Source organism: Balaenoptera musculus, chromosome 17 (genome assembly GCF_009873245.2).
Source record: "Balaenoptera musculus isolate JJ_BM4_2016_0621 chromosome 17, mBalMus1.pri.v3, whole genome shotgun sequence".
Lineage (NCBI taxonomy): Eukaryota > Metazoa > Chordata > Mammalia > Artiodactyla > Balaenopteridae > Balaenoptera > Balaenoptera musculus.
The window spans coordinates 52,946,365-52,970,481 of NC_045801.1; the positions used below are offsets into that span (position 1 = coordinate 52,946,365).

The 24,117-nt window shown below is 34.4% G+C and overlaps 1 protein-coding gene across 5 annotated transcripts in view; it reads right to left on the reverse strand.

Moving 5' to 3' along the window:
• The window catches only part of RALYL (RALY RNA binding protein like), an 858,672-nt gene that overhangs the window by 267,412 nt on the left and 567,143 nt on the right, over positions 1-24,117 (reverse strand). The window contains exon 1 of one of the 5 annotated variants that reach the window (XM_036829781.1): positions 16,877-16,972. The exons of the other annotated variants lie outside the window; for them this stretch is intronic. Within the exon in view, the coding sequence (XP_036685676.1) occupies positions 16,877-16,913 (37 nt within the window). The 5' untranslated portion in view covers positions 16,914-16,972. Of the gene's footprint in view, positions 1-16,876; positions 16,973-24,117 lie in introns of those variants that run through there. 5 annotated transcript variants of the gene reach the window in all.

A 24,117-nucleotide genomic window follows, 5' to 3' on the forward strand; every position in this document is an offset into this window, starting at 1 on the left:
TCTGTAGGAGGTGATTGCCTAAACTGGCTCCTGATGGATGAGTAGGAATTAACTAAGATAGGGGAGTAGGGTGTTCTAAACAGAAGACGCTACATAAGGAGTTAATGATGGAAAGAATTCCTCAGAGGACAGAAAGAAAATTCAGCATCATACGCTAAACCGAAATATTCAAAATGGGATGGCAAGAAATGAATCCATACACGAAGGATTATCTTACTTAATAGTAAGATAATCAAGAAATGCCTTGTAAGTTTTTTAAAGTCATAAAATTAGACAATGCTTTCTTAACATATATTTTAATGCAATGATTGAAAAATTGGTTCACTGTAACACCTGAGCAACAAAGTTTAGATGGATAAATAATATGAAGGCTTTCAGTTAATACTGATATAAACACTGACCCAGGATAACTGAAAGGAGAAACCAGAGTTATCAACTAGTGTTAGTTGATAACACAGAGTGATGATGCTTGCTTGTCAACGGAAATAACCTCTAGACTTACTTGGGTTTTCAGTAAATTTGGCAGTTAAAATTTATTTTAATTAGAACAATTAATGTAGATATATATTGCTGTCCAATAAATACAACAAAATCTTAACAATTTCATAATAACCTACTTGGAGATCTCTGCTATTTTACTTTTCTAGATGGAAGATAATAAAATATCTAAGACATACATGTTATTCTATAGCAAAATAATTCTGTAACTGTTAGTCATGATGAATAAACATAGGGGAGAAGTTTATAATTTTTCTTAAGTCATTTCACTTTATAATAATCATAAAAACAATAATGACCAAAAGTCATAATTTCATAGAGTATCCTAACCAGCTTTATTGCCACATAAATATGGCAATGCTAAGTATGTGCTATGAAGTTATATTGTTATTAAACACACAAAAACGTATAGCAAAATGTAAAAAATGTCCACTATATCAGAAAGTCTCCAAGGACAAAGAATTATTTGACAGTCATATTTTTAAGTATCAGTCTATACCAGTGATTGGAATCTTAGTCAAAAAAATGGTACAAATGAACATATTTACACAACAGAAATAGAGTCACAGATGTAAAAAAAAAAAAATTTATGGTTACCAGGGGGGAAGTTTGGGGAGGGATAACCTGGGAGATTGGGACTGACATATACACACTACTATATATAAAGTAGATAACTAATAAGGACCTACTGTATAGCCCAGGGAACTCTACTCAAAACTCTGTAATGATCCTGTATGGGAAAAGAATCTGAAAAAGAGCATATATATGTGTATGTATAACTGATTCAATTTGCTGTACAGCAGAAACTAACACAACATTGTAAATCAACTATACTCCAATAAAAATTAAAAAAAAAAATACAAAGATTAGTGTGATATAATCATCATTGCAGCATACCTTATACATTTCCTTATACATTTAATGACTCTGGTCCCAAAATAAAGTTATATTGCTACAACTGATGTGATTGCATTGGATAACAATATTTAGAACATGCTTTTAGGGAAAAAGTATTACAACAGATATTTCTTAAACCTTACAACCTATTCTTAAGTTAACATTGATAAAATTTAATAACGTGGGCAACTTAGAATTTTGGGCTAGTTGATCCTTTAACATACAAATAGACAACACAAGATTTACTTAACTGGGCTTGAAAATGCAATGATTGAAAAATCTGTTCACTGTAACACCTAAATAAAAAAGTTTAGGTGGATAAATAATATGAAGGCTTTCAGTTAATACTGATGTGAAATGGAAAATTACTACAACTGTTGATTTAATTACTGCCAGTATTAATCTAGGAGAAATAGTATTACTAAAGATTAGTAGCTTCCTCAACTAAGTACATTAGATAACTGTTTCCATAGGACAAAAACAACTTGTAAGCATCTTTAACCTGATAGATTACTGTATTATTATAAGAGAACTGGTTTACTTAGCATGGTTCCAACTTCCAAAGCCACATTTCCATAGGTTCAAAAGAGAATTTCAGCAACAAACATATCTATCATGTTCATGACATAATTTCTTATATCTTGTTCCTGTGCTTGCTTATCAACTGCTCCCTTAAATATTCAAGTAACAAAGAAGGATTTTAAAGAATTTTAAATTATTTGTTTTTCTTTCAATTTCAAATAAATTTTCATGTCCATTCAAACAGCATCCTCTCTCAAAATCTAGCTTGGGTTCTGGAGAACTGACATGATGAACAATCTGAAAATTTTTTCTGTCTAAATTGTGAATAAACAAGTAAATTCTAGATACGTTCATGGAGTATCCATGCTACAGTCTCTTTGGGAGACTCTGTACCCATTAATCACTTGAGTGTATCATCTTTGTTAGAAATGATCATTAGAAAAAGGCTACTTTCATATAAATAGTTCTGGGAGGACAAATTCAGAAAAATTTTATGACCACTTTTAAAATTCAAGTGACCATTTTCCCCGTGCTATCTCAGCAAAGCTGAAGTAAAAGAGTAAATGAATTTTTCCTCTCACTCCAATTAAAAATAACTGTTTTCTGAATTTGTGTAAGTGTATTTTTATTTAATTGTGAACCAACCTTTCATTAATTACTGACACTATAAATTAGATAGAATTAAATAGTCCAGGGAGTCTGTATACATTTACAGGTATAGTATATTTTTGATATTGTATTTTATGTTACATTTGATTATCATATAAAATACCAAAAAAAATTAAAATCTGAAAGTACAGGTAAAAGTTAAGTTATGACTATATGCTGTACATTTAAAAACAAACTTGAGTTGAAAGACACTGTTCAATTATGGAAGGAAAAAGGTATAAAGCAGTCAGACATCTACATGAACCCAGCAGAGGTGACTTCAAAGTCAAAATTCCCATTGCCTGTGGAGCCTATTAAGAAGACAGATACTAGCAATTTGAAGAACAATGTGTGTTTATTTAAGGAAATACATCCAGCTGTTCCTCTAAGGCATTTTCAAGTTCACTGAGTATCAAAAGGATCATGTAATATAAAATATACTTATAATACTTTCCAATGATAAGCAGCCTAAGGCATGAAACATTACAAAAATATACGCCACAGTCTCTATAAGGAGCTTAAGGAAATAAATGTGGATTTTATCTTTATTTTAGAATAAAAATGAAGCTCTAGAGATAATATATGTGAATGATAGGAGACCATTAAGACCTTGAGTCAACATTAACACATATATAATGTTGCCCTGTATAACTAAAGGTGTCAGAAATTCCACAATCAGAATTAGAGTGCAATTCAGTAAATAATGCCAAGAAAACCAATAATTACAAAAAAGGAAAATGAATCAAAAGGTTATGCCAAACAATTTAGGTGTTCTAGAACAAGAAGAATGTAATGACTCACAATGAATTTCTAAATCACTGCAAAGCATTTTGCTTTTCTAAGTTCTGGAAACTTTTAATCCTTTTGCAGAAAAAATAGCACACAAAGTAAATATATTCATATGTGAACATTTCACTGCATGTTTATATATGTAAAACTTTTCCTCAGGATATTTTTTTCTGTTTTTATATGATTCAAAGGATAGGGGTATTGATCAAACAATATCTTTTGCCTTTTAAAGTTAATTTATTAGTTTCCTCATGGGATATATAAGCTTATTCTTTCACTCTAGTCAATATGTGTTTGATTGGTGCAAGATGGCGGAGTAGAAGGACATGTGCTCACTCCCTCTTGCAAGAGCAGCAGAATCACAACTAACTGCTGAAAAATCATTGAGAGGAAGACACTGGAACTCACCAAAAAAGATACCCCACATCCAAAGACAAAGGAGAAGCCACAGTGAGATGGTAGGAGGGGTGCAATCACAATAAAATCACATCCCATAACCACTGGGTGGATGACTCACAAACTGGAGAACACTTATACCACAGAAGTCCACCCACTGGAGTGAAGGCTCAGAGCACCACATCAGGCTTCCTAACCTGGGGATCTGGCAACAGGAGGAGGAATTCCCACCAAATCAGACTTTGAAGGCTAGCGGGATTTGATGGCAGGACTCCGACAGGACTGGGGAAAACGGAGACTTAACTCTTTGAGGGCATACACAAAGTAGTGTGCACATCAGGACCCAGGGGGAAGGAACAGTAACCCCATAGGAGACTGAACCAGACCTATCTGCTAGTGTTGGAGGGTCTCTTGCAGAGGTGGGGGGGGGTGGTTGTGGCTCACCATGGGGACAAGGACACTGGCAGCAGAAGTTCTGGGAAGTATTCATTGGTGTGAGCCCTCCTGGAATCTGCCATTAGCCCCATCGAAGAGCCTGTAAGCTCCAGTGTTGGGTTGCCTCAGGCCAAACAAGCAACAGGGAGGGAACTCAGCCTCACCCATCAGCAGACAAGCGGATTAAAGTTTTACTGAGCTCTGTCCACCAGAGCAACACTCAGCTCTAACGACCACCAGTGCCTCCCATCAGGAAGCTTGCGCAAGCCTCTTAGATAGCCTCATCCACCTGATGGCAGACAGCAGAAGCAAGAAGAACCATAATCCTGCAGCATGTGGAACATAAACCACATTCACAGAAAGATAGACAAAATGAAAAAGCAGAGGACCATGTACCAGATGAAGGAACAAGATAAAACCCCAGAAAAACAACTAAATGAAGAAGAGATAGGCAACCTTCCAGAAAAAAGAATTCAGAATAATGATAGTGAAGATGATCATTCAGGACCTCAGAAAAAGAATGGAGGCAAAGATCAAGAAGATGCAAGAAATGTTTCAAAAAGATCTAGAAGAATTAAAGAACAAACACCAAGAAGAATTAAAAAACAAACAAACACAGGTGAACAATACAATAACTGAAATGAAAAATACACTAGAAGGAATCAATAGCAGAATAACTGAGGCAGAAGAACAGACAAGTGACCTGGAAGACAGAATGGTGGAATTTACTGCCATGGAAGAGAATAAAGAAAAAAAGAATGAAAAGAAATGAAGACAGCCTAAGAGACTTCTGGGACGACATTAAACACACCAACATTCACATTATAGGGGTCCAAGAAGGAGAAGAAAGAGAGAAAGGACACGAGAAAATATTTGAAGAGATTGTAGTCGAAAACTTCCCTAACATGTGAAAGGAAATAGCCACCCAAGTCCAGGAAGTGCAGAGAGTCCCAGGCAAGATAAACACAACGAGAAACACACCAAGACACATAGTAATCAAATTGGCAAGAATTAAAGACAAAGAAAAATTATTAAAAGCAACAGGGAAAAACAACAAATAACATACAAGGGAACTCCCATAAGGTTAACAGCTGATTTATCAGCTGAAACTCTACAAGCCAGAAGAGAGTGGCACGATATATTTAAAGTGATGAAAAGGAAGAACCTACAACCAAGATTACTCGACCTGGCAAGAATCTCATTCAGATTCAATGGAGAAATCAAAAGCTTTACAGACAAGCAAAAGCTAAGAGAATTCAGCACCAAGAAACCAGCCTTATAACAAATGATAAAGGAACTTCTCTAAGTGGGAAACACAAGAGAAGAAAAGGACTTACAAAAACAAACCCATAATTAAGAAAATGGTAATAGGAACATACATATCGATAATTACCTTAAATGTAAATGGATTAAATGCTTCAACCAAAAGACACAAGCTTGCAGAATGGATACAAAAACAAGACCCATATATATGCTGTCTACAAGAGACCCACTTCAGACCTAGGCACACATACACACTGAAAGTGGGGGATGGAAAAAGATATTCCATGCAAATGGAAATCAAAAGAAAGCTGGAGTAGCAATACTCATATCAGATAAAATAGATTTTAAAATAAAGAATGTTACAAGAAACAAGGAAGGACACTACAAAATGATCAAGGGATCAATCCAGGAAGAAGATATAACAATTATAATATATATGCACCCAACATAGGAGCACCTCAATACATAAGTCAAATGCTAACAGCTATAAAAGAGGAAATCGACAGTAACACAATAATAGTGGGGGACATTAACACCTCACTTACACCAATGGACAGATCATCCAGACAGAAAATTAATAAGGAAACACAAGCTTTAAATGACACAATAGACCAGATAAGTTTAATTGATATTTATAGAACATCCCATCCAAAAACAGCAGATTACACTTTCTTCTCAAGTACACATGGAACTCTCTCCAGGATAGATCACATCTTGGGTCACAAATCAAGTCTCAGTAAATTTAAGAAAACTGAAATCATATCAAGCATCTTTTCCAACAACTGAGATTAGAAATAAATTACAGAGAAAAAATTGTAAAAAGCACAAACAATGGAGGCTAAACAATACGTTACTAATTAACAAAGAGATCACTGAAGAAATCAAAGAGGAAATCAAAAAATACCTAGGGACAAATTACAATGAAAAAATGATGATCCAAAACCTATGAGATATAGCAAAAGCACTTCTAAGAGGGAAGTTTATAGCAGTACAATCCTACCTCAAGAAACAAGAAAAATCACAAATAAATGATCTAACCTTACACCTAAAGGAACTAGAGAAAGAAGAACAAACAAAACCCAAGGTTAGTAGAAGGAAAGAAATCATAAATCTCAGAGCAGAAATAAATGCAATAGAAAGAAAGAAAACAATAGCAAAAATCAATAAAACTAAAAGCTGGTTCTTTGAGAAGGTAAACAAGATTGATAAACCTTTAGCCAGAGTTATCAAGAATAAGAGGGAGAGGATACAAATCAATAAAATTAGAAATGAAAAAGGAGAACTTACAACAGACACCGCAGAAATACAAAGCATCATAAGAGTACTACAAGCAACTCTATGTTAATAAAATGGACAACCTGGAAGAAATGGACAAATTCCTAGAAAGGTATAACCTTCCAAGACTGACCCAGGAAGAAACAGAAAACATGAACAGAACAATCACAAGTAATGAAATTGAAATTGTGATTAAAAATCTTCCAACAAACAAAAGTCTAGGACCAGATGGCTTCACAGGTGAATTCTATCAAACATTTAGGGAAGAGCTAACACCCATGATTCTCAAACTCTTCCAAAAATTGCAGAGGAAGGAACACTCCCAAATTCATTCTAGGAGGCCACCATCACCCTGATACAAAAACCAGGCAAAGATACTACAAAAAAAGAAAATTACAGACCAATATCACTGACGAATATAGATGCAAAAATCCTCAACAAAATACTAACAAACAGAATCCGACAACACATCATAAGGATCATACACCATGAAGAAGTGGGATTTATCCCAGGGATGCAAAGACTCTTCAATATACACAAATCAATCACTGTGATATACCATATAAACTAATTGAAGAATAAAAATGATATGATCATCACAATAGATGCAGAAAAAGCTTTGGACAAATTTCAACACCCATTTATGGTAAAAATTCTCCAGAAAGTTGGCACAGAAGCAACCTACCTCAACATAATAAAGGCCATATATGACAAACCCTCAGCAAACATCATTCTCAATGGTGAAAAACTGAAAGCATTTCCTCTAATTTCAGGAACAAGAAAATGATGTCCACTCTCATCACTATTATTCAACATAATTTTGGAATTCCTAGTCATGGCAATCAGAGAAGAAAAAGAAATAAAATGAATACAATTGGAAAAGAAGAAGCTAAATTGTCACTGTTTTCAGATGATATGATACTATATATAGATAATCCTAAAGATGCCACCAGAAAACTACTAGAGCTAATCAATAATTTGCTATAGTTGCAAGATACAAAATTAATGCACAGAAATCTCTTGCATTCCTATACACTAACAACGAAAAATCAGAGAGAGAAATTAAGGAAACAACCTCATTCACCATTGCAACAAAAAGAATAAAATACTTTGGTATAAACCTACTTAAGGAGGTAAAAGACCTGTATTCAGAAAACTATAAGACACTGATGAAAGAAATCAAGGATGGCACAAACAGATGGAGAGTTATACCATGTTCTTGGATTGGAAGAATCAATATTGTGAAAAAGACTATACTACACAAAGCAATCTACAGATTCAGTGCAAACCCTATCAAATTACTAATGGCATTTTTTACCGAACTACAACAAAAAATCTTAAAATTTCTATAGAGACACAAAAGACTCTGAATTGTTCAAAGCAATATTGAGGGAAAAAAACAGAGCTGGAGGATTCACAGTCGCCGACTTCAGACTATATTACAAAGCTACAATAATCATGACAATATGGTATTGACACAAAAACAGAAATATAGATCAATGGAACAAGATAGAAAGCCCAGAGATAAACCCACACACCTATGGTCAACTAATCTATGACAAAGGAGGCAAGGATATACAATGGAGAAAAGACAGTTTCTTCAATAAGTGGTGCTGGGAAAACTGACAGCTACATGTAAAAGAATGAAATTAGAACACTCCCTAACACCATACACAAAAATAACCTCAAAATGGATTAAACACCTAAATGTAAGACTGGACACTATAAAACTCTTAGAGGAAAACATAGGAAGGACACGCTTTGACATAAATCACAGCAAGATCTTTTTTGACCCACTTCCTAGCATAATGGATATAAAAACAAAAATAAACAAATGGGACTTAATGAAACCTAAACTTTTGTACAGCAAAAGAAACTGTAAACAAGACAAAAAGACAGCCCTCAGAATGGGAGAAAATATTTGCAAATGAATCAGCTGACAAAGGATTAAACTGCAAAATATATAAACAACTCATGCAGCACAATATTAAAAAAACAATCAAGCCTACCAAAAAATGGGCAGAAAACCTAAATAGACATTTATCCAAAGAAGACATGAAGATGGCCAAGAGGCACATGAAAAGCTGCTCAACATCACTAATTATTAGAGAAATGCAAATCAAAACTACAGTGAAGTACCAAATCACACCAGTTAGAATGGGCATCATCAGAAAATCTACAAACAATAAATTCTGGAGAGGGTGTGGAGAAAAGGGAACCCTCTTGCACTGTTGGTGGGAATGTAAATTGTTACAGCCATTATAGAGAACAGTATGAAGGTTCCTTAAAAAACTAAAAATAGAACTACCATATGACCCAGCAATCCCACTACTGGGCATATACCCTGAGAAAACCATAATTCAAAAAGACACATGCACCCCAATGTTCATAGCAGCACTATTTACAGAAGCCAGGTCATAGAAGCAACCTAAGTGCCCTTCGACAGACGAATGGATAAAGAAGATGTGGTACATATATACAATGGAATATTACTCAGCCATAAGAAGGAACGTAATTGGGTCATTTGTAGAGATGTGGATGGACCTAGAGACTGTCATATAGAGTGAAGTAAGTCAGAAATAGAAAAACAAGTATCGTATGTTAACGCATATACGCTGAATCTGGAAAAATGGTACAGATGAACCTGTTTGCAGGGCAGAAATAGACACAGATGTAGAGAACAAATATATGGACACCAAGGTGGCGAGAGGGTGGTGGGAAGGGATGGTGGTGGTGGTGGGATGAATTGGGAGATAGGGATTGACATATATACACTAATATGTATAAAATGGAAAACTAATAAGAACCTGCTTTATAAAATAAATAAATAAATAAATAAAATTAAAAATAAATAAACAACATGGACTAATTATAGCACAGGGAATTTTACATTCAATACCTCATAATAACCTATAGTGGAAAAGAATATGAAAAAAATATATATATATGTTTGTGTGTGTATATATATGCATAACTCAACTACTTTGCTCATACCTGAAACATTGAAAGTCAACTATACTTCAAAACATATTTTTTTTAAAATAGTGTGGTCTGTCAAGAGGTCATTCCTGTCCACCCAAGTTCTGAAGATGATATTAAAAGGTAGATTTGGCAGGAATATTAATTAAGAAATCCATGTGAAGTTCACACATTGTTAGGCCAGCTGGCTCCTGGTCACCAAATTAAAGGCTTATGAAAGGTCAGTAAAAGTTGGGAAAAAGTTTTAAAAAAATGTATTTTAATTTAACTTCGTGTGTTCAGTTTCCTAAAGATTAGATATCAAAATTATTAATAACATTTTGAAAGTGCAATGGAAATCAGAAGTGCTATGGATTACTATATTTTTGCTTTTACATGTTAGATTATTGCTCTATTACATAAATTACATTAGTCAGAGATAACAAAATGTGTAAAACAGTACTTGGAATATGGTAAGGATTCAATAAATGTCAAATGTTATTTTTATCATTTCTGGTATTATTATTAATTCATTTACAGCCGTCCCATTTTCCATTTGGATGAAAGCAAAGGTCTAATGATAAAATCATGTAAAATTAGACAGCAAATTTTTATAAGAAACATTTTAAATCTGGTGGAAGATAGGCAATTTCTAAAGTTTCAATAATCTTCGAAGCCCAGTTGGATGTGTCACTTGCCAAGAAAATGCCATCTTAATTAATCTGTGTTGACAAGGCTGAATACACTTTCTTTCTTTTTGGAAAGTTTAACCTTACATATTATAAGGAACAACAATGAATACATTATTTTACTTAAGTCTATTCTTTTAGTATATCAAATACTCATCGTTAGCTTAGCTATAAATGTCCTTGATTTAATGTCAACTTGTGCTTGTGTGATGACTTTTTAGCTACCTGCCCCCCACCTTTTTTTGACCAACTTCTGTCATAGCTGGTATTTACATTTAATGATGTGAAACTGCCATTTTTGACTTACAAAAATGACAATTTAATATGGCTCAACCAAATACATAGACTGTCCAAAAGACATAATTACACTAGATTATGTTTTTTAAGAAGTTGTTTCTAAGTAGATCAAAGACTACTTCCTATACTTTCCCACTATCCATAAATGCTTTTGAATGGTCATGTTTTCTTACAGTCATGTAAAAATCCCTGCATTCATGACAATATCTTAAAAGGATGTATTGACATCTACTTTAATACCAACCTTCTTTTGCTAAGAGCCTAGTTGCCACACGTGTTATCTTTTATGCTCAGTAAATACAAATCCACAGCATAATTTCCAACTGTAACATTCTTTGAGAGTTAAATGCCATTTTGTAGAGAACATTTACCTGAACAACTGGCAGAGTAAATGTCATGGTTTTTATGCAGGTCTAGATACAAATACAGCACAGATTCTTAGACAAGAGAAACTAAGAGAGCAGGTGATGTACGATAGCCACATTGTTTTCTGAATGTAGACAGGTTGAAGGAAAATGTACAAATGCTCACAAAAGTGATATTTGCCTTTTTGGAGCATTGTTATGTAGAAAAACACACTGAGGAGAGAGAGAGAGAGAGAGATAAATGAATAAGTATTCCCGCAGGCAGAACCAGTTGCAGGCTGGAGTCTGTAAAAGCAAAGTAAATGATTAAGGATGCTGGGCTGACCAATATGTATTTCCATATAAGGTCAATTTGTATCAATGGTGTTATTGGTCAGCCTGTACACCTCTGATCCCAAACTGACAACTATGGTCCCATTAAGCATGCTCAATCAGACCATCCTGATTCTATCCATGAAGACATGATTCCATGGAGGAATGTATAAAGTAACAAATTATCAATCCATACCTGTTATAGAATTCATATAAAGAACTTGAGAGAAAAAATGACTGGAGAAATTTCAGATGTCAGAGCAGAATTCCCAATAAGCATCAATAACAGAGAAATCAAGGATTGAATTTAAGAGGGTACTCCAGGGAGGACAGCAGTCTGTGTCTTTCTGTCCATGCCTTAAGAAGTCTTATAACAATTCTATCAAACTATAAATTTATTTTTTTCTCATCGCAAGAGTTTTAAAGAAAGAGAGAGTTTTAACATATCAAGAATACAAGGATATTTATAAGATGATAAATCAGAAAATATTCTTATTCAAATAATATATTTCTGACCTCTGGGTGACCGCTGTTTGATTGTCTTGCAGTTAATGATTGAATGCCTTGCCTACTATAAAGTGTAATGAATTTTATACATTCTTACAATTGTCATTTTAATAAAAATATTACATGAGTCACTTAAAAGTGTGGATAGTGCTTCTTAAAAGTTAATAAATACATTTTATATCTCAATTTATTTATACATAAAATATACCATTCCACTTAATTCTATTGGATTGGCCAAAAAGTTCGTTCGGGTTTTTCCATAACATTTTATGGAAAAACCTGAAAGAACTTTTTGGCCAACCCAATACGTTTTACTCTACCCATCCAATGCTCCTGATGCTTTTTCTTTCCAATTCTTTTTTTTTTTAATTAAAGTATAGTTGATTTACAATGGTATGTTAGTTTCAGGTATACAGCAAAGTGATTCAGTTATACATATATACACATCTATTCTTTTTCAGATTATTTTCCATTATAGGTTATTAAAAGATATTGAATATAGTTCCCTGTGCTATACAGTAGGGCCTTGTTGTTTATCTATTTTATATATAGTATTGTGTATCTGTTAATACCAATCTCACATCTTTTCATTAATTCAACATTGCCTCCTTTGTGGTCCTCCATATCCCAAGTACCCCAGGGACTCTGCACATGCTGTTTCTGCCTGAACTATCCAGGAAGCAGAGCTTGCTCCTTCATTCCCTTTGGGTGTCTGATCAACTGTCACCTTAATCACCTTGGCTTTTCCTGACTGACTACCCTATAGAAAATAACAATTTTCTACCTCACCTTCCAAAAGTCCCTTTCCCTTTTTTGCTCTATTTTGTTCCATAGTACTTAGCATCACATGGAGTAATATATATTTACTTGTGTGTCATCTTCCCTTCTCCAATAGAATTTTGTTTTGTTCATTGCTACAGCCATAGCACTAGAGCAGTGTCTGAAGGTAATATAACAGGTGATCAATAAATATTTATTTAATGATTAAACATTATTAGACAGTGATGGATTGTTATGGGTGAAGCATTTTTTCATGCTCTGAGAATGCTTCAAGAAAGAATAAAAGGTACCTCACATAAAAAAAAAATTCTTAGATTAGAGGAATAAACAAATAATTTTCAATGTATATGACAGAATATAGAAAATGTAAATAAAATTACAATTTACCATCTGAAAAAAGAAGAACAAAAAGATAAGTTTGACTTGGAAACTGGGGGAACCTTTAAGAAGGAGATGACATTTGAGTGACACCTCTACCAGAGATGATTTCTATACATGAAGATGCAAGTGAAGGCCACCCATCAACAGGAAGATGTATGGGCAAAGACATGGAGATGAGAGAGTATGAACGTTGGGGTAATGAAGTAGCCCAATAAAGCCTTGAACATAGTATCAAGAAGGAAGTATGCAGTGAGTGACAATGATATAAATGTCTGTGTTATAAGGTCATGGTTGTATTTCATTTTCTAGTTCAGCAATTCCCAATATTTGAGAATATGAGAACACGTCTTTTAAACATTGAAACACAATGAGATCCCTGTGTGATATAGTTGTTAAAAATAAAATATAAAACATATGGCATTAAAAGCTATTAAAATTTACTATGACCTTTTAAATATATTAGTTTTCATTAGAACCAAAAAATAGTATATGGGTATATAGGTATGTGTACATGATATACATATGGGGGGATATACATATTTTTTCATCATTGTACAGGCAGTGATTAATATTCATATGGATTCTAGGACCTCTTACAGTAAATCCATGGTCACTTGGATCTGAAGCACATGAGCCCAGAGCCACAGTCTAGGCAATGAGAACTTGTCACACGTCTTCGAGTAGGAATCTTACTTGATGAGGCCTATGTTGTGAAAGCACTGAGGGTTAGAGATGGAAGACACCTTAGAAAACATCTTCTCTGCACCGTCTGCTGAAGTTATAGAAGAAGAAATTGCAGCCCACAGAGATAACAGACCTTGGCTGAGATTACAAGCAGAGAACTGTGACTAGTATTCAGATTTCTGAAGTGATCTCATCACATATTTCCATAATAAGATGGATAACATCACCCAAACATATCATTAGCAATCAAAAATGAATATCTGTTCCTAGTTAGTAATAAGATAAAATGTTACACACCTAAAATTAGATATACTCAGTTTTCTCTGCTGTGGTACAAGGATTGTAGTATTTTTCAAATTCTCTCTCTAATATCACATGGATCCTACTCTAGTTTTTCTCTTAAGCCTGTATTTCAAAACATATTCATCTTTAAGAATTTATCTCCACCTCTCTTTTAAAAACCAAAAATTGTTTTCTCAAGGTCATCTGGAATTTCAGCAAAGGAGATTACAGGTGTACCTTGTTTTATACATAATAAGGATTTTTGAAAATTAAACATAAGCTGCACACTTCAATAAATAGATTGATTCAATATGTATAAAAATTCAGTATTTAAATGCTAACAGAAAAATTTATACTGGTGATGATTTCCACCCCAAACTAATTTGTAAAAATAGGCTTACATATATTAGAGTTCCTTAAAGTGGTTTCTACCTGCTTGGCTCTGGTGAAATCAACATCTGACACATGGAAACATTTTTTATTACCACTCGACCAATTCTGTATCTAACTGAAAGTCCTTACGCAGTTAGGCATAGGTAAGATCTGCTATATGAATGAACACTGAAGCGGTTTCCTTTTCGATAACAATTGCTCCATCAAAAGCAAGGAAAAGGGGACTCTTCCCTTTCTCTCCTCCTCCTCTGCAGGGAATTATACATAACTAATCTAAACATGAGTGAGGAATGGATTTCAAAGTCTCCCAGGAATTTCCAAAGTCTTAGTGCCATTTACACTTTAAAAAAAGACAGATACCTGTCTTTTACAGGTATCTTTGCTCTCCTGCTTCTTTTCAAACCCCTGGCATAATCATATGCACCTTTCCTATTCCTCCTTTTGGAGCCTCTAAAAGAAAGTTGCATTATTTTTACTAAAGGACATTATATTAAATTGTTAGGGAATGAGAACATTCGAAAGTTTATTTACGTATTTTTCCAGTTTAAAAAAAAATCATAAGAATATTTTCCTTCTTTCCCACTTTGAAATTTGTTAAGTGTGCAATTATTGCTTTAATTGGATTACAATTGCCTCTACATTAGTTTATGCTTTTTACATGATCAAAAACACATAAAAGATATGACTGAAAATGGAAATGCACTGTATTTTGGTGATGGATAATTCAGATATTTTTATATACCCATTAGATAGCAAACAATTGTTTACATTCTGCTTTTGCAAATATTGTTAGTATAAGAAGGAAATTCATTTAAGGATTCTATTTGCTTTTATTGCTAAGTTTTCTATATACCTTAACTTATTATATTCTTGCTGTCCAATATTTTATATGATTGGAATATACAAAGAGTTAATGCAATGTATTACAGCTAACTGATACAATTAAACATAAGTAACACATTAGTTTTTTTAAACTAAGTCATTCAGTACACCCTACTGTGTTCATCCTGTATAATTATACATCTTCTGACTTGTCTCATGTAATTCACAATTTCTTCCTGCTGCTTAATCGCAGACTTCAGCAAGCACATTTTAGGGGAAGAGACTCGGTAAAATTTTTATGAGAATCTTTTATTTGTCATATGCATTAAGGCAATGATAACTCCCATGGAAAAAAATGAGGGGGTGTACAAAAGATACAGGAGTAAAAGTGCAAGATGGTTTTCAAGTACATGCATAATTTAGATTCATTCTTGTGGGAGGAAATCATAAGGGAATTAATCAGCAATATATTTGTAGATTTTGCACCAATCATTTTTATAAGAAAAAAGTAGCAATTATTATATGTTGTTTCTCAATCACAAGAAAGAAATAGCATCAAAAGGCAATCAGGCAAAGAAAATCAAACTGGCAGTCCTGTCCCTCAGAGCTTTCTGTGATGCACAAAACTTCTTTGAACAAGAGAAATGTTAGTGTTCAGGTCTTCAGTGAAAAATGGACCAAAATGAGATCATTCTCAAAAAAAAAATCACGTCTATCATATTTTGGCCTTTTGATGGAGTAATTGTTGCTGATAGTCTTGCTATGTTTTAAAATATTTGATAATATCTAAAGACATCATAGGAATAATGAAAAAGTGCAGACTTTGACTATAGAACAAGTTGTAGTTACCTGTCTAAGATGGCAAATAGAGTCAGTGACAGGACACACTGGGCTAAATATGGTAATAATTACTTTAGGCAATGGAAAAGATAAAGTGATAAAGAGTTGGGCTTACTGGAGAAAGATGTGATTGGAAAGCTTTCCATGACAGGCGTATTGCTTTACCATAAAACACAGTTTTATTATAAGCCTCTTTGATTTTTAGCTAAATCCTAATGGCTTTCAGTTCCATAATCATCTTTGTTCTAGACTTTAGGCCAGGGTGATTGTGCTGCTCCTTTTCAGTCAGAATCAGTCCCTTTAGGTTAGATTACAGATGACTCCTTTTAACCCTTTGAAATGATGCCTGTAGTGAATTATGTTACAAATATGCTCTGCTCCAAGAAGTTTGGCAATGAATATCTTGTTAAATATTCAGCTTGTCATTCACAATTAACTCTCTCCCTGCCATTCAGAACTGTTTTATTTCCCCTGAGAGTTATGATTGAAATTGGATGAATAAATAGAAGTTTAAAAAAAAAAAAGAGAGAGAGAGGGAGAGAGAGAGAACTATCCAGTTATCATGCCTGTATGAAGGATGCTGAGCTAGACTGAAATTGCATTTGATCTGTTTCTCTGTTGATTTTGTAAACCTTTCCAAAGGTTTCCATAGTAACAAGTGAATTAGCCCCTTTCCCTCCAACATCTTTCAAGCATGTAACAGGGATAAAGGTTAGGGTGAAAAAAGCTACAATATCTTTTCTACTCCCAGGATATATCTGAAGTCATGATTAGTCTTTTAAGAAATCAAGTATGTTTCTCCCACCACAGTCATATGAAAAAGTTGGGTCAGAATTTACTTACATCTCTGATGTCTGCGTTTGCTCCTGTACATGGTCATTCTGAAAAAATCCGACTTTCTAAGAAGTAATTGCTTTGACCACGGAGACAAAGAGAGGGTTGTGCTCCTGCTTTGCAGTAAGGCTGTTGCTCACTGACAGAAGGTAACCAGCAATCACACAGTGAAAGCCAGGGTAATACCATTCTCATAAAATTACAGGGGAGATGTTACAGCCTGTAACTACTCTAATGCAAATCTTCTAGAGCAAATTGTATTTCCTTCACCCGCCCCCAACTGATATCAGTTAAGTTTTCTAATAAAATCTCTACTATTAAAGTGCTGTGCTCAAAATAATGTTGAATTAAGAATAGATTCATATATTTAGCAAGAATAGTAAAACTGAAAATCTAAATATGAAATATAAGAACCCCTGTTATTTATTTACATAAATTAAAAACTATCCTTTGGATTCTCATGTCTTTTAGCCACTCTAGAATGTTTAGATTTGTATTTTATTTTGAAACTACTGAATTCTTTCCTTCTTTGAGCTCCCAATGCACTTCGTAGTTTCAATTATTAAAGCAATTATCACTTTTAGGTTTGTCTAATTCTCTAAACAGACTGCTTCTCAGGAAAAGCAGGAACTGCATGTTTTCACATTATATCCCCAGACCTAGTACAGAGGAACACACAACAGGGTCTCAGGTTTAGTGAGTACCTACTCTGTGCTACACATTCTTCCCCCTCCCTCCAGAAGGAAGACTTTCATGAAGCTTTCTCCCACCTTCACCCTGCCACCTCATCTCGTTTTAGTCCTCAGACCTCTATTTTCACAGTATTTTGGGCGTATCCTTATCTGAACATTGTCATCTCAACTGGACACAGAAAAAGCTTTGTCTTTGTATGTCTTGTACTCTCTGCTCTGAAAGCAATGCCTGGCACGCAGCAGAAACTCAGGAATACTACCTCTCTCAAACCCTCCACAAGAGTACGTGCTTTCAAACCTCCTTTATGTGCTCATTAGGGTGTCTGAAATGCAGTTTTTATTTAAAATACAGAAGGATTTATACACTAGTGAAGAATTTCTATGTGATATGACTTGATTATGCATAAACCTTCATCTTCCAGCCAAAACCAGAAAACGTCTTCAACTGTCAAAATTATCTTTTAGTGTTAGCAAACTCAGGCTACTTACTAATAGGAGGAGATATTTCCACAGCTCTTCTTAATAGAAGGATTATTTCAGTGTCATGAATACTTTTACACTTAAGTAATTACTACAGTTCATGATCACAGATGCCAAGAACAGCATTTTAACGAGTTTTTGGCAGTATTCCTCTCTAGTTTCCTTGACTTTGGACTAACAAACTGCACTGTTCAATAAGATGATCCATCAAAGACCACTATGGGTATTTCTTACTGTAAGTCATAGTTAGTATCTGTATTTATCTACATACAATATGAAACACTGGGAGGATTTTCCTTGTGTTTTCTACAATAGTGAGATGAAAATATTTCAAAAAGAAATTAGGCCTTTTCTGAATGACATATAATACACCTTATGTTCCACAACCTTACTTGCTTAATTTTTCTCCATAGCACATTATGATCACCTAACATAATCTGTATTCACTTGTTTGTTTTCCTCCTGTCTGTCTCTGCCTATTAGAACATAAGCCTCCAGAGGACAGGGCTTCATTTTCCTCAGAGATGTATGTCCAGAGAGTAGATCAGTTCCAGGTACAAAGTAGGGTCTCAGGAAATATTTGCTGAATAAATTACTTTTATGAACAAATTTAAATGATAAAAACAATATGATCACAGATTATTTTTCAATGAATTAGTACAATAACAAAATTCATGCTTATTGACTAAAATTACTTTCTTACTTAATGCAAATACTTATCATTTCACACCTCTCTTTTGGCCCCAAGATGAGTCTGAATGAGTTCACTGATTTAGATGAAATTGCTTATATTCAGAGATGTGAAGATATATTTTAAAATTTGCTGGAACAAAAAGTCACAACGAACAAGCAAGTCCTCTTTTATAAAAATTACTCATTCCATAAGACCAACAAACATAAAACCTATTACAATCAAACAAATTAAAACAAAGTTTGTCTGACATATGTGTTATATATAATTTTGATATGAATAACCATGTAATTAATGATTATTAGGTAGAAATAGCCTAATTACATAATGACACAAATGCTATTAATTTTAACAATATTACATGGTACAATCAAATTTGTAGTTTTTCTCTTTTACACTGTTAGTTCTTCATTATCTATAATTAACATCAATCTGAACATTCTTTGCAAAGACCATGTAACAATTTAATTTCATCCACATATGCAACAACCTCTCACCCAGCCTCATTCATCATCACACATACACAGATGCATGTTAAAACAAATATCCTGACTCATAGTCATCAATGTTTGGCACACCTTGTACCAAAGCCGACTTTCTTAGGCTCTATATAGGGGTTTTTATCTCATCAACTCCTTCCTACGTTACTTTTCTCACCTCAGGGTATAGAGAGCATCCACTCTTGAATCTTATATCTTGGGTCAAGTGGCTTAAATCCTGTTTTAAACCATCAAAATTGGGGACCCCAAATAGACCTAATGAATTAAGGCCAAATTCATGAATACCATGTTGCAGTACAGGTAGGAAGGTGAGAGAGAGGCAGGGGCAGTGGCTGAGGGAGAGGAGAGGCTTTAGTAAAAGCAGAACCTGGGCAACTTTCAGCCAGCCCAAGAATGAGGAGGAAGAATGTAGACATAATAAGGGACAAAATGTCAGTGAAAAGAAGACAGGTGCCAGCATATCATTCTTTTCATCCAACTGTCTTAAAAAATACAGACTGAATAGAGGTGTTTTGTCTTCAAAATCAGATTTATGCCTGTAATGTCAGAGATCAAAAGAAGCATCACTTGCTTTATAAAATATCTCCATATCTACTCCCGCACAATACGATTTCCTTTAATGGAAGGAAGGAAGGAAGGAAGGAAGGAAGGAAGAGGGAAAGAGAGAAAGGAAAAGAGGAAGAAGCAAGCCTCTGTGTGTGTGTGTGTGTGTGTGTGCGCATGTGTGTGAATGAGAGAGAGACAGAGAGAACTACTCTGTGCTATGTGTCAAGCACTGGGCTAGTTATATACTGTATCACTAATCTTCATAATCTTCACAACAATCCTGTTACTTAGCTATCTTTACCTCCAATTTAGAAATGAGTAAACTTTAGCCAAATGAGGACAAGTACAGGTAACATTCAGGGACACTGCATGACTTACATAGCTGTGTTGACAACATTTAATTGGGAACTAGACCAAAATGATTTTAGAAACAAATTAGGTGGCAATGCACTTGGCAGCTGCTGGAGAAGACTTAAATAAAAGGGTCACTATAATGTCACTAGTAATGTACTGAAATCAACAAAATGACATTTGCCCAAACTCGTCACAGGGAGTGAACACTGTGTGGTTTAATAAGAGCTAACATTCATTTAGGGAGTTCGCATTAGGTGCCAGACTCTCTTCTAAGAATTTTATATGCATTACTCATTGGATACTGAAAACAGTTCTATGATGGATTTATTATTATTATTATTATCATTTTTGTTATTATTATTATTATTACTATCATCATCATCATCCTCATTTTATGTTTCAGTAAAGTGAGGCTGAGAACAAAGTGTTCTGACTAAAGTCTCACAGAGTGCAAGAGGTTGTGCCCTGCTTTGAACTGGCTGGCCTTTCTCCAGAGCCTGTGCACTATAACATGCCATGTAAGGTCGAAGGGATACTTTCAGCAGCTATTTAGGCAGCAGGGGATGAGGACCCACAAGGGACATGTTTCCATAACAACGAGTGGTGTTAAACTAACTTCTAAGCGGGGTGGATGCAATTAACTGCAGAGTTTTGGCTGCTGGCAGGGACAGTCAAGTTCAGAAGCACAGCAGACTGCTTGGGACAAGAGAGGTCTGCTCACGTCTGCAACAGTGGTGACTTCCCTTTCCCAGACATGTCACCTCCCCTGCCTCTCCTCCCCATGCCCAGCCCTCATCTTTTCCTCCAAATAAAACACCAAAAGAACATTTAGAGAATACCAAAAGTATCAAATTATTAGCCCATCCAGAGTTCTAACATCCTTATCTGGTTTAAAAATTACAATATGTGTTGATTTGGATAAAACTTCTAAGAATTTCATCAAGGCATAGTATGTAGACCATATAGAAGTATTTAACTTGAACTGTATGATATCTATATTTCAGAAAATTACTAGACTAATAAAATGTTAAAACTTTTCAGGGTAATAAAATTATTTTTTCTGTGTAACAAAATTATGCTGCCAAAATTCCTCATTTACAGATGTCTACTCCACAACAGACAGCTCTTACAAGTTTGTTGGATGGAAAACTGAAGGGAACTGCGGGGCATGACCTCAAGGGCCTTGACCCCCATACTTCCAGCAGGAGCCTGAGTCCAGATTCCCTAGGAGTTAGCTCACAGCTTTTTCCTCTGAACACACTAGCTCTGAAATTATAACCTTAAGTGATTTAAGTGATATCTCTACACTCCTTCGGTCAATTTTTCTCCAGTTTGGACAGAAAGTTAACCTTTCTCTTATGTCATTCTTCTCACTCAACAGCACGAGGTACAGATGTGGACCTTCTTTATCCTTCCTTCGCTACCATGGCAGCTGTCCCCATGGAAACGCTGCCCCTTCTCCTCTCAGATATGAACTCTGCTTTCTTTTTTTTTTTTAATTTACTTTATTGGAGTATAGTTGGTTTACAATGATTGGTTAGTTTCTGGTGTACAGCAAAATGATTCAACTATACATATGAACACATATATATGTATTCTTTTTCATATTCTTTTATATTATGGTTTATTACAGGATATTGAAGATAGTTCCCAGTGCTGTACAGTAGGACCTTGCTGTTTATTCATTTTATACATAATAGTTTGCATCTGCTAATCCCAAACTCCCAATCCATCCCTCCCCCACCACCCCTTTGGCAACCAGAAGTCTGTTCTCTATGTCTGTGTTTCTGTTTCATGGATAAGTTCATTTATGTACTATTTTAGATTCCATGAACTCTGCTCTTTTTATTGAAACATCTCCTTGCTAGTGTAGTCCCTATAAACTCTTGACAGAAGTTCTTTCCTCAGGATCTTTCAGGGATAACATCCAAATAATTTTCAGCCCCAGCAGAATCACCGATCCATCTTTTCAACAATTTAAGCAAGTATATCTATATCTTCTGTACATGTCTATATTAAGTGGTTTGCTCTCTTGCCTAATGTCTCTGAAACTGAACCCTTGCCTATTTGTCCAAAGTCAAGTGCTCTCCTGTTAGTGGATAATCTAAAAATAGTTATTAATTAAAATATTGAGTGGCTATCATATAAAAATCTTATCATTTTACCTAGTACCTCATATTAATAATATATTCACCATTGTTCTTTTTAAATCAAAGGAAACAAAACTTCTTAATGTTCAGTTCAAGTTTTCATTCAAAATATTGGTTCAAATGAGGAAAAAAAAATCCTGAATGATGCTTCTTTATACTTGACTGCTGTTGAAAGTGAAGCAATAAACAAACAAGTCAATTCTGTGTTCTTCGGTTTGGTTCATTAAATTTTTTTATGTATCTGGAAAAGACTTTTCTAAGATTTTTTGTAAACTATAATTGGATTTTATTACTGTCTTCATTCATTTCTTTGGACTTTCTCCAATTCCTTATGCTCTAATATCAAATAAATCTTTGAAATCATTAATTTTTTGAAATATGTAATGCCAAGTATTAAATACAGTTAACATATTTCTCCTTTATAACTCACTCTAATGTGACTTTATTTTCACCAAATCTCCTTAGTAGTAATTGTTTTTGAGCATTCTCACTTTTGCTTGCTACTCTTTTTTGTATGGTTCCCATTCCATTTTATCTCAGTTTCATCTTTCCTTTAGCCTAAATTTGATTATTCAGACTTAGTTTTATCTTCTTAATCGTCTTACTTGCCCATTTATATTTGGATAAATTTGCATTGTCTCAAGTTGAATAGATTGAATACTATCTTTTTTAATCATATCCTTTGGATAGGTCCAAATACCTAATGGTTACTAAAAAAAAGTTTTTTAAAAGAAGACTAAAACATATACAATTAAATCAACCTTGAATTTCCTAGAATATGAAGTGAGTTATTTATACCTGTGTAAATAGTTTACCTCACTTCAACATATTTTAATAAATGTTGTTAACAAATTATACACGAAAGATGTAGTAATCCTAGACCTAAAGAAACACAGTCTCTTTGAGATCATAGCCACATAAAAGGTACTAAAACTATAACGAAATACCTTGCAGACATAGGAACACAATAATATAGTTTATTGGATGTGAACATGATGTAGGGGAATTGCTGTACCATGTTCCCTGGAGGTGTTTTATTTATGAAAAACATGTGTTCAGTAGTTCACAACTCTGTCTCAGAAACACCATCTCCACTGCGTCCTGAGATGGAGAGACACTATGAGTTTACAAGGCATAATGATGAGAAAGTAAAACATCCTTAAAGTCATAAGAGTTTCCATAATTATGAAAAGTATGTATAGAATTTCACTATAACAAAATTTACAAAATAGGAAATGCACTCTTATCTATCTATCATCTATCTATCTATCTATCTATCTATCTATCTATCTATCTATCTATCTATCATCTATTTATCTATCTATCTATGTATCTATCCATCTATCTATTCTTTCTATCTCTCTATCCACATACCCACCTACCTATCTTAAAAACCAGAGAGTTGTGAGTTGTAAAGCTACCTAGCAAAATAGTGTCTGGGGGTGCTTAGAGGATGTCATACTCTAGAGGCCAGAATGTAGCTGAAGAAGATGCTTAAAAAAGCAGAGAAAATGCAGTCAATGGTGGTGCCAACCAAGTGGCACCTGAAGCAGAGGAAGGCAAAATGTAGCAATGCTCCATGGAGAAATATAGTGTTAAAAGTCCTGTTGCACCACCTGTGGATTTCTTAGGACGCTGCCTTTCTCTTTTTTCTGGCTGATTCTATCTCAGTCAGCTCCTTCCAGCAAACTTGTCCAACTCTCTTCTCTTTAGTTTCTGAATTCAAGCATCTGGTCTTGTCTTTCTAGTCTATTGTTTTTCCTTCTTGCTGTCTTTTGTCTATATAAAACTATACTTTATTGTATACATGTATAGTGGAGTATAAGTAAGGGGTTAG